At 35.1% G+C, this 11,997-nt stretch overlaps 1 protein-coding gene across 7 annotated transcripts in view; it reads right to left on the minus strand.

The window, feature by feature from the left end:
* LOC103224857 (selection and upkeep of intraepithelial T-cells protein 1-like) overlaps nucleotides 1–11,997 on the minus strand; it is a 218,709-nt gene that overhangs the window by 30,081 nt on the left and 176,631 nt on the right. For 6 of the 7 annotated variants that reach the window (XM_037999602.2, XM_037999588.2, XM_037999665.2 and 3 more), the window contains 2 exons: nucleotides 6,406–6,486; nucleotides 4,457–4,804 (listed from right to left, as the gene is read on the minus strand). In XM_037999602.2, the coding sequence (XP_037855530.2) occupies nucleotides 4,457–4,804; nucleotides 6,406–6,486 (429 nt within the window). Of the gene's footprint in view, nucleotides 1–4,456; nucleotides 4,805–6,405; nucleotides 6,487–6,624; nucleotides 9,416–11,997 lie in introns of those variants that run through there. The other variant, XM_073007322.1, reaches the window with a different exon arrangement.

The raw sequence follows: 11,997 nt of genomic DNA on the forward strand, positions 1-11,997 counted from the left end.
AAAAGTCACAGCTAGGAGAAGGCACTTGCAATACATCTGGAAAGTAGCATCCAAAATATATTAAGTACTATAAATCAATAAGACAGATAAACTTTGTGTTTTCAATGGGAAAAATATTTGAAAAACCATCTCATTAAAAAAAATATCCAGGTTACCAATAATTATATGCAAAGATGTTCAACATCACCAGCCATCAGGGAAATACAAAGTAAAACTTTAATGACATTCCACTTCACCCCACCAAAATGTTTTAATGAACAGCACTGGCACTGACATTACCAAAGACTGGAGAGGCTGTAGAGCAACTAGAGCTCTCCTATATGGCTGGCTCCAGGACTGTGAATTGGTTTAACCTCTCTGGGAAATTGTTAGTATCTACTGAAATTGAGCATACGCCTATGCTCATGACCCAACACTTTCACTCCTACTTATAATACATAACAGAAATGAGTACTGATGTATACAAAACAAAATGTTCAAAAATATTCATGGCAGTATTAGTCATAGTAGCCCAAAACTGAAAGTAACCCAAAAGTTCATTCACAGCATAGAATACAAGGAAAAACAAAAGAAGAAATTTCTGCCACTTACAACATAAACCAATAATGATAAGCAACTGCACACATATATGTGTGATTCCATTTATATAAGTTTTAGAACAGACAAAATTAATCTCTGGAAATAGAAGTTAGAATCTCAGCAAGAGAAGAGTGGTATTGACTAGAAAGAGGTAAGATGGAACATTTGGATATATTTAATATCTTCATGTGAGGGGTGAATTTGTGGGTGTCCCTATATGTAAAAATTTATTGAGCTGTGCACTTGAGATTTGTGCACTCCATGTGTATAAAGTATACTTGAATACAAAAATAAAAATAATTTAATCAATCCAAGCCAGAGCCAGATTCAGCTGGGTGCCCCCATCTCTCAACTGGCTATTTTGAAATTTGCATCATCATTTCTTAAGCATATAAATTGAATCAAGTTATTTTGGGGGCATACAATTGTATAAGTGAAAACAATTTTAAAAAAATATAAACTATGTGTTTCAATTTTGGGCTGCCATTAATGGCAAGGTAATTGTGACCGTCTTTCCTGTTGGAGACAACCCAAAAGGTAGATAAAATACAAAAAGCACCTCATAAAATCGGATTAAAAATATAACAAGATAAAGAATCATTACAGGACTTCAATGGGAAGTGATTGGAATTCAAGAAGGTTCTAACTATTTCTGCCCCTGTAGCATTTACTTGTCAGGAAAGGCAGCAAATATTCTAAATTTTCTTTAGAGAACTTCAGGTAGTAAAAGATCAGAATCCTAAAGCTCAAAAGGATAAAGATCCTAATGGATCGATACCACTCCATATCCAAGGGGACAAAAGCCCATTCCTGGCCTTTCCCCATGGATACCTTTGCTGACTTCATACAGGTAAACAGAAAATAATGAGCAAATAACAGACATGTAGGATGAACAAGTTTAGAGATCCAATATACCATCTGAGGACTAAAGGCAATAAAATTGTACTGTATTAGAGATTTCTGCCAAATTACTATATTTTAGCTGCTTTTGCCACAAAAAGGGTTACTATGTGAGATAATGAATATATAAATTTGCTTCACTATAGTAACCATTTTACTATTTATGTATCCTACAATATCATGTTGTATACTTTAAATACACACAATGAAATTTATTTTTAAAAATAGAAAATAATGAGCAGTTTGGAGGCCTCTAGAGGCTGAGTGAAGTGCAGCACCTACCAATGCAGAAATCTCCCCATAGAAAGTGAAGCTATGGATTAGGATCCCATATAGTGCCATCTGAAGTAGCAGAATAAACAGTACTCAGTGCAGAAAGAAATGTCAGTTATCTCCAAATTGCTGAATCAATTCAATAAAGCCTAATTAAATGTCCAAAGGCTTTGAGTGTATGTGTGTGATTTGATAAACCAATGGCATAATTTTTATACACATACAAAGAGACATACAATTGCACATGTGTGAAATTACACATGTAGTAATTTATTTAAATTATTAGAGGACTGCTTGTACACCCACAGCTTGAAGTAACCTACATGTTCTTTAAAAGCATATGGCTAAAATAATTTCTGAATTATCCACACCGTGGAATAGTTTGCCATCATAGAAAGAATAGGAAGATTCATATACTGATACGAAATTACTTTCGGGGCCAGGTGCAGTTGCTCACACCGATAATCCCAGCACTTTGGGAGGCTGAGGCGGGCAGATCACGAGGTCAGGAGATCGAGACCATCCTGGCTAACACGGTGAAAACTTGTCTCTACTAACAATACAAAAAATTAGCCGGGCATGGTGGTGCACGCTTGTAGTCCCAGCTACTTGGGAGGCTGAGACAGGAGAATTGCTTGAACCCAGGAGGCGGAGCTTGCAGTGAGCCAAGATCGTGCCACTGCACTCTAGCCTGTGCTACACAGCTTGATTCCATTAAAAAAAAATACCTTCAACTCACGTTACTAAGTTTAAAAAAAAGCAAGTTGCAAAAATACATACATAGTATATTAGCAATTGTTTTAAAAGTATCTATTGTACATCTGTATGTTTGTATACACATGTACATATATGTTGATGTACAATATATTTGTTTATGCAGTATATTTGTGTATACACACATTTGTATGTTAAAAAAAATCTCAGGATGTGGTACCTAAGAAACACATAACATTAGCTGCCCGTGAGAGGTGAAATTTATGGTTTCATGGTTATGGAAAAGAAGACTTTTTATGATGGATTTTTTAAATTACTAAACTTTGAATCTTGAGGAAGTTTTTATTCAAAAATAACTATGTAAAGAAAACAAAAAATAAAAAAACAATTACACTCCTATATCAAAACCATAATCATTAAAACTTTTAACAATAACATCTCATTCATAATTTTACAAACTAACTATTGAAATTTGACAAAAGATGTGCAAGACTTTTATGGGTAAACATATGAAATTTAACTGAAATAAAATTGAAGTAAAATTGAAAACCTTAAGTAAGTGTTCACTGACAGGACATTTCAATAAAAATACATAGCAAATCTCTTAAAATTAGTCTATAAATTCAATTTTATTTCAATCATAATTCCTAACAGAATATAATTTTATAATTACAATTTATATAGTAAAGGGCCAAGGCACTTTTGAAGATGAATGGTGAAGTTGTAAGACATACCCTATTGTATATTAAGGCACATAACTTGTAGTCATTTAAACAAAGCAGTACGGTCATAGGTCCAGAAGTTATATCATGATGATTCAATAGAAAATTAAATTTAAAACTCATGAAAATACCCATGCACAGATAAGGACTTGATCGATTAGAGAAATGCCTGACAATTATTGGGAATATTCAATAAATATATAATTTAATAGGGAGACACATCATTACCCAGTATAATCCCTATGTGACACAGCTGAATTTCTACCCTGCCCTAACTCTACTTATATTCAAGAAACATGGCACCTGCAATAAAAAGTTCCATTGTAACCAGACCAGCTGAGACTGGTTAGAACCAAGATGGCAGACAAAACAGCTTCAAAACGACAGCAGACTTCATTATATTCTCATTTCCATGCAAAATGACACCCCCACCAGAACCATGACAGTTGACAATCATCAACTGGAAGAAGCCATATAAGGACAAAAGGGAAGGCAGCACTCTGGTTACCAGAGGCTCACTCCCCAGTTCCAGAAAATACATTAATATTCCTCCCGTTAGTTTTAATGTCCAACTTCTTTATTAGAAAAAAACCTATATTTTAATCTCGTCACCCATCACTAATCAAGAAACTGATTTGTGAGCCATGCTCCCACTTCTCAATTCCGTGACTATCGAATAAGTTTACACTGCTTGAAACTGACTTTCAGTTTTATGTACTGGCTTTATGACACTAAACAAGGAAAGACTCCATCTTTGGCGAGACTAGCTTTGTCAATAATAACATGATTCCCTCATAAATACACAAGAGTAAAATCCATATGGGTTAAGAACTAAATTTGAAAAAAGAATTTTAAGAAAGTCAAGTGTTTAAGAACAATCCCAGTCTTTGTAAACCAGTTGGGAGTGGTGATCCCAAAACCAGTCCACCTCCATATGTTGTGCACTCTGTGATGAAGATAGCTGGCAGCTGATGTTCTTAAAATTTGAAGGAAAAAAAGAAGAACCATAAGAAGTATAATGGCTACTTCTTGGAAAGTAGAAAAGTAAATAGCACTATTGCGGGACACAAAGGTGACTTTAACTTAATCTAAAGAAACTATGACAAATTGCTAAGAGTTATCTGTGCCACTATATTACTCTCTGTATTTTTTCAAAAAATTCTATTATTATTTTATTATATTTGAAAGTTGTAAATTTTAAAAAATATTCATGAATTTGGGGTCATGGAATTGCCAAGGAAATCTGAAGATGACTTTCCTGTCCTTACCTGCCACCCTCAGATCCACAATGCCTTCTTCATAGGTGTGGCCATCTTTAAAGAAGCAGTGATACTGCCCACCATCAAAAACAGTGACGTTGTAAATCTGGAGGGTAATTTTGCCTTCTTCTAGTGCATCCTTCAGGAACACTGTGCGATTCATGTAATTCTGAATGCCTTCTCCAGAGTGTTCTTCCCCATCTTCATACAGGTAAATCATTTGGGAATGGCGATCCCGAAACCAGCCCACCTGCATGAGTTGTGCATTCTGTGGTGGGGACAGCCGGCAGCTGAGCTCAGCCTGGCTGCCGACCATGACCACGTGGTGACTCCTAGAGCTACTCACAGTGAACTGCGCTGTGGGGAGTTGAAGACCAAAGATTTAGTCTGAAGACTACAATAGAATGCTCTCCTAGATCCTCTGTTTGGGATGCTCTAAACTTTCTTCTGATTCTTGATGTTGTTCTGACCTCAGAACTTTGCTCTCAGATATATCTTTACTCTGATGGTAGTGTTTTCCCCCCAGACGCTCATAGCTGCCTCCTTCTCATCACTCAGGTTCCATCTTAAAAAACTACTCCTTAAAGAAATGTTTTATGATCGCTCATTCAACATTTCCCAAAATCACATTTCCCTAGCACATATCACTATCTGATATTTTATTTCTAATTCTTTTCTTCATTTTCTCTCATGACCTATTAATATGTAGGTAATGAAACAAAAGAGTCTCTTTTTTCATTCTTTTTTATATCATCAGTGCATAAAGCATTACCTGAACATAATAGGCACTTCATAAATATTTAAAGAATGAATGGAGGATGCTCCAATTGTCAAGAGGTGGGATGTGGAACCTGATTACTTTACAATCTTTACTTAAAAAATATACCAGCTACTTTTTCTAATATCAGTTTTTAGTGGGCTAAAAGTGGCCACAACAATTTTTATGTCCCTTCCATGAAGCAAAAAGTATGACTGTTCCTCCTGAATTAGTGTGTTCTGTGATTTCTTTGTTCAGTAGAATGCAGCAGAAGACATTCTGCAGTAGTTTCTGGGCCTGTTTTAATAAAAGAGCGGCAGCCATTCTTTCCTGTTGTAACAATATTTCTTGAAGCCCTGAGCTGCCTTATACGAAGTCTGACTACCTTGTGACCACAATAGTAGAAAATCCACATGTGGATATGTCAGTTGACAATCTCAGCTAATCCCAACCTTCCAGCCTACTCCACCAAAACGCCAGACACCTAAGTGAAGCCACCTTGAGCCCTTCAGATCATTTCCTCCACCAGCAGATACGCCAAGTGACCTCAGTCTATGTCACATGGAGCAGAAGAACCACCCGGGTGAGCCCTGGCCGAAGTTTCTGACCCACAAAATTGTGGATAGAATAAACTGATTGTTATTTTACGTCATTAATGTTTAGGCTAATTTGTTCCAAAACTGTAGATAACTATCACATGGGTCCTTCCATACCTTTAGCTTTTGCTTCTCTATACTATGTCAAATTCATTTCTGTCTCTGCTAAGAATGTTTACCCCTCTCATCATAAGTAATCTGAATTATAAAACCTAGTAGTCCTCTGCTCTAAGAAAAATTTGTGGACAGCTCCCACTCACAGTAACTTCTTTATGTGAAGTCCTGCTAATCTTATAACTTATAATTCATATGGTTACATAAATGATTGTGGTGTGTTCTTAAATATAAGACATATTTATTATGATTTGCCAGTGAGAATTTAAGCTTCCTAAGGAGACATGTTAAACATTTATCTGTGTTGTCTCATAGGCACATCATTGCAACTCTGTAGCATAACAATTGAAATAACATTTCTTAATCTTAAGCTGTTTTAATACTCATTTCTACCATCGAAACTGGAATATAAGGGTAAAATCTGTGAAATAACAGATTGCTCATTTTTTTCAGTGTAATTTGCACCATGAAAAAGAAATAGAAATCCCTACCTGAGGTGAGTACTGTTATCTGTAAGAGAAGAATGGCCACAAAGTATCCAGATAAAGAGGAAAATGCAGGCTCCATCACGCCTGGAAAACAAAATCATAATTACGGTATCAGGAAGCAAGAACCATGGTAACACAGGGAAAGAAAAGAAATAAATAATTTTCAAATGTTGTCTTTTGAGAGAATTTCATTTGATGTGCAACCAAATGAGCTCATCAAACCTTAGGTGTCAGGTCCACTGAAATGATCTCTTCTCCCCTTTTCTTTGTGTGTGTTGACTTGGCTTACTGCCTTTATCAGGTTAACTGTTCTGAAAGGAACTGTGGTAGATAAGAGCATAAAAAATGTCCAGAAACCAAGCTATGCTCATTCCCACACTCACTTGGCCCCACCTGCCCCTTGACCTATGCTACTTGCTTGGCGGAAAGCCCTGGCTGCTGCTGCCAAAGTTGCCTCATTTCCTGATGCAAACGATGATTTGCCTTCTTTTGTTGGGGAAGGGCCAGTTTCAGCAAAACATGTTATGGGCATGGTCTGACCTAATTGGATCCATGGAACTTCTGGTTCTACCCACCACTCCCTCATTCAAAGGAAAGTGAGACCTAGATTCCCCAGTAGTTTCCCAGAGTGCCTGGTTAAAATAACTCATTTGTAAAGGGGTGTTAAATGCCTATGAGATAAAGTTGGATGAATCCGATACAAGAAATAGGAGGAAGAGAGCAGATAAATGCTTCTTCTTTCTTGTTTCATATACTAATTTTCCCCCTCACTTTTGCTGCTGATTATTACACCACCATCCCACCCCTCACCAATAGAGTGTTAGTAATAAGTTTAGGCACAAGCTGTTTTTCTAGGAATCCAGATAGAGGGGGAAAAAAGACACTGCTAAGATATGGAGGTACACATTTGCATGCTGGATTGCGGGGTATATATTTGTTTTCATACACTCAGTAGCTATGCAAAGTTTGTTTCATGAAGGACCTCAGATACATCAATGAATAAAATGTTAGATTTATCCTCTAGAAAATGGTGTGCATACATGCAAAATATAAATGATGTAATTCCATGGTGAGATTTATGTTTTATAATACAAGAATATAAAATAATGTACCAAAGGAGAGAAAACCTACAGGTTAGATGGCTCTTGCAATTGTTTAATCTATTCATTAAAAAGCAAATGAGATTGAAAAGAATAGAATAAATGAAAGCAGTGTTAAATGACTAAAAGAGTGGAAGGACAAGTCACAGAGTTGGAGAAGATATTCACAAATATTCAAATGATAAAGAGTGCATATCCTGAATATTTATTTTTTAAAATGTTTAATTATACAAATTATTTTCAAGAGAGCTAAACCAGTAGAAAAAATAAGTAAGACACCTGAATAGTTAAGTATAGAAAATAACCAAATAGCAGTAAACATAAGATAAGGTGTAGAACCTCGTTAATAATCAGGAAAATGCATATTAAAACCATAACCAACTTTGAAGTGAAGATATTTGGGAAAAAATAACAATACAATAAAAATAATAAAAATTATAAAATGGAACATAATAATCATTTATATACATTTATGTTGTACTAGGTATTATGAGTAATTTAAAAATGATTTAAAGCATATGGGAGGGTGTGCACAGGTTTTATGCAAATACTACATTTTATATAAGGAACTTGAGCAACCACAGATTTTGGTATTCGCAGAGATCCTGGAACAAATCCCTTATGGATACCAAATGATGACTGTATAAACTTAGAACTTCCATCCAGAATATCCATAAAGAATTCTTATAATTTTATAAAGACAGAAAAATTGACAAAATTGCTTGAGTCGACACTTCACAAAAGAAGATATCTGAATGGCAAATAAGACATATAAACATGATCATCATTTGTCACCAGGAAATACAAATTAAAGCCACAATAAGGCACCTCTGCACATTTGAATAGTTGAAATTAAAATGACTGACAATATCAAATGTTGATGATAATAAGGAGCAAGCAAAACTGTTGGGTATTTTTGGTGGAAGGATAATATAATACAATTGATACAATGCATTTAGTTCAGTAAGGTCAGCGGAGCAGCACTGTAGCCAGTACACCAAACTGACAAGGACGAAAAAACAGAAGAGGAGGAAAATTGATCAGTAAGCAATCAGTTATTGACCAGAGACCAAAACAGTAAGGGTTTGAGGAGGAAAATTGATTAATAGGCAATCAGTTATTGACCAGAGACCACAACAGTAAGGGTCTAAACCAGCATTTGTTTACATGCATGAGGACTAGGCAAATAAGCAAATATTTTTAAGGATAATGACAGCCAGGTGTCTTACAATGTGAGAAAGAAACTACAAATATAGAAATGAAGTTAGAACACATTCTATGATATTGAGTTGAAATTGGAGCAATTCATATAAAGTCATGGATTTCAATAGATACAGGTAGATAGAAAATTAAGTATTAAATACATTTGTGTGAATAGTTAGATACATAGATATTCTGAGTTCTGTCCACTGGCAGCAACCAGGAGCAATAGCTAGCAGCCAGATCTTGGTCTCTAAATACCACTCCATTCTCAACACAACCAGGTTCTTCCAACAAATAATTGATTCCAGGGTGTGTTAGTCTATTTTGACATCACTATAAAGAAATACCTAAGGCTGGGTAATTTATAAAGAAAAGGGGTTTAACTGGCTCATGGTTTTGCAGGCTGTGCTGGAAGTGTGACTTAAATAGAGTCTCTGAGCCTATTGGAGCTCTTTTACTATTCTTACAATGTTCATAAAAATTTGAAATTGTTTCAAAGTTTAAGTAATAAAAAACTGTTACTTCTACACAAATAAGAATGTTGGTAAGCTACAGAATTATAGCTTTTTAAAAAGCCATGAGAGAGCTAAGAACACAAAGAAACCTAATAAACCAAATTCCAGAAAGTGAGGACACCTTCCTAGATGAGAAGAAACCTACAGCTGATTTCACCTCTTGTAAAATTATGAGAGAAAAGAGAATCTACCATGAATAGGAGTAGTGCACAATAAGCTAAATTGTTAAGAGTCATATGTGGTCTGGGGGAAGAGCCCCTGCCACAGAGAAAATCTGTATGCACCACCAATTCTTTATCATGGAAACTCAATTATTACATGGGAATAGTATACCAAAGGATGCAGACAAAGCACAAAAGGTGAGAGAGATTTTGAGGCATGCAGGCCCTTCCCCAAATGACTGCTGAAGATTCAGGGAAAGACAGATAAAGTGTGATAAATCTTCCTAGAGACACCCTCATCAGTCACACTACACTGGTCTTCTAATGGCTGAGGGCTGGAAAAGAGAATGGAGAAAGATTGTCTAAGACACAAAAGAGCTAAAGTATGATAGGAGAGCAAAAAGAATTCCTTGGTGAACCAGAAAGCTGGCAATTGAACTGTAAAGCAGAGAGAAAGAGAGTTCAAAGTTCAGGAAGATGGCAAGTGGATTGAAGACATCTTTTGCAACTTGCTGGTCCTTGAGTCTTTGACCCTTTTAAGGGGAAGTCCTAATTCCACACTGAAAGACTTTGAAGTAAATGGTGAAACTGAATCCAACTAAAGCTTACACTGCCCAAATGCAACTCAAATACAAGTTACATTGACACAGTTCCCCATATTAGCAACCTGACAAAAGAAAGACATATACTTTTATAAGTAGGATTAGCATTAGTATTTACTCTTCATTGTCATGTCAATGTCTGACATACAAGCAAAGTTTATATGACAATAAAAAGTAATAAAATATGACACATTACTAAGAGAGGAAAGAATCAATAGAAGCAAATCCAGAGATGGCCTAAATGTTTAGTTCACCACTTATAAATGTTTTAATAAAACTATAGTAAATACAATAACAGATTTAGAAAAGCGACAACTTGCATGAGCAGATGGAAAATTTCTTCAGATAGGTATTATTCTACAAAAAAGAATGAAATGAAAATGCTAGATATGAAAAATATGATATTAGATATAAAGAGATAATTTGAGGGCTTAACAGACAGGACACAACTGAGAAAGGAGCAGTGACCTTAAAGAGAGACCAAAAAAAATTATTTAAACTGAAATTAAAATAGAAGGAAAAGTAAAAAAGAGAGAAGAAAGCATTTATGACATTAACAGAAAGGAAAAAATTATATGTATGATCATCTCAGCAGAAGTAGAAAATAATCCTTTGACAAGATTCAACTCTTACAATAAAACTTTCAAAATCTGAATAGAAGAAAACCCATCCCCTTTAAAATATACAATTTATGATAACATCAAAAATTAAATACATTTGAATAAATTGAATAAGTAGAATATTTTTATAATGAAAACTGAAAAATAGTATTTAGAGATATTAAAGATGACTCACATTAATGGATAGATATATAATGTTCATAGATTTAAAGACTCAATATTATTTATAAATCTGCTTTTAATCTATGGATTAAACTTAATCTCCAAATTCAAGTCGTCTTTCTGAGGAAATTGACATAATTTATATAAAATTTTATAGAAAAGGTCAAGATATAGAATATCCAAACATTTTTTAAAATAACAGAGTTGGAAACCTAGCATTAATCAATACAATAATCAAAATAGTGTTGTATTGTCAGAGGGATAGTGTTGTACTGACAACGAATTCTTGACAAAGATGCAAAGTACAGAAAGTTCAGATCTATTTCTGGACTCTCTTTTGTTTCACTGATCTATTTGTGGGCTTTTACATCAATAGCACAGTCTTGATTAGTGCAATTTTATAGTGAGCTTCAAAATCAGATTCTCCAACTGAATTCTTTTTCAAGAGCCACCATGCAACTATCTATGGAATTGGAGAAAAGGCAAATCTTCTAAAAACAACTATTCTCCTGTGGAGAATCAACTTCTGGCTTACTACTAGAGTCTGGTAGAGATCGAATGCCTAATAATGAGACACTAAGTGATCATAATGATCTACACTGGCTAATGAACTGATTGGCCAGCAGGTCAGAATCTTGGAATAAACCAAGTTGGAAGATTAGTGACAGGCAGTCTTGGGTCATGTGTGAATGTACTTCTCAAAACGAGCACAAAATCTTGACATATTTGTGAATTATTTACATAGTTATCCAAGGCTGTCTATTGGAGAGGAAGTCTTCAATAATCAAGTGGAGAAGGTATCTCATGTTGTGAATATCAATCAGGCCTCTTTTCTGAAAAACTCTGGTGCTTGTTTAATGGACTTATGTACAAAATGGCCACGGTGGTGGGATGAAAGTTATGCATAAGATCAACAAAATGGACTTTCCCTCCCCATGATTCTTCTATCTACTGAAACCACTGATTGCCCAACTGTCTATGGTAGAACTTAAACATGAAGTATCAGATTTGCAACCATTCTCCACTGACTGATTATATTGAACTTCTTCCACTATAGAGAGAAGATCAATTTTTCTCCACTGGATTAGACAATTATCCTGTATATGTGTTTGTCTTTCTTGACTGCAGTGCTTCTGCCAGCATCATCAAGCACAGACTTATGACATTTTGTTATCATTATGGTATTCCGTTGAAAATAGCTTCTGACCAAGAAACTAATTTTATCATAAAAC

This window comes from Chlorocebus sabaeus, chromosome 20 (genome assembly GCF_047675955.1).
Source record: "Chlorocebus sabaeus isolate Y175 chromosome 20, mChlSab1.0.hap1, whole genome shotgun sequence".
Lineage (NCBI taxonomy): Eukaryota > Metazoa > Chordata > Mammalia > Primates > Cercopithecidae > Chlorocebus > Chlorocebus sabaeus.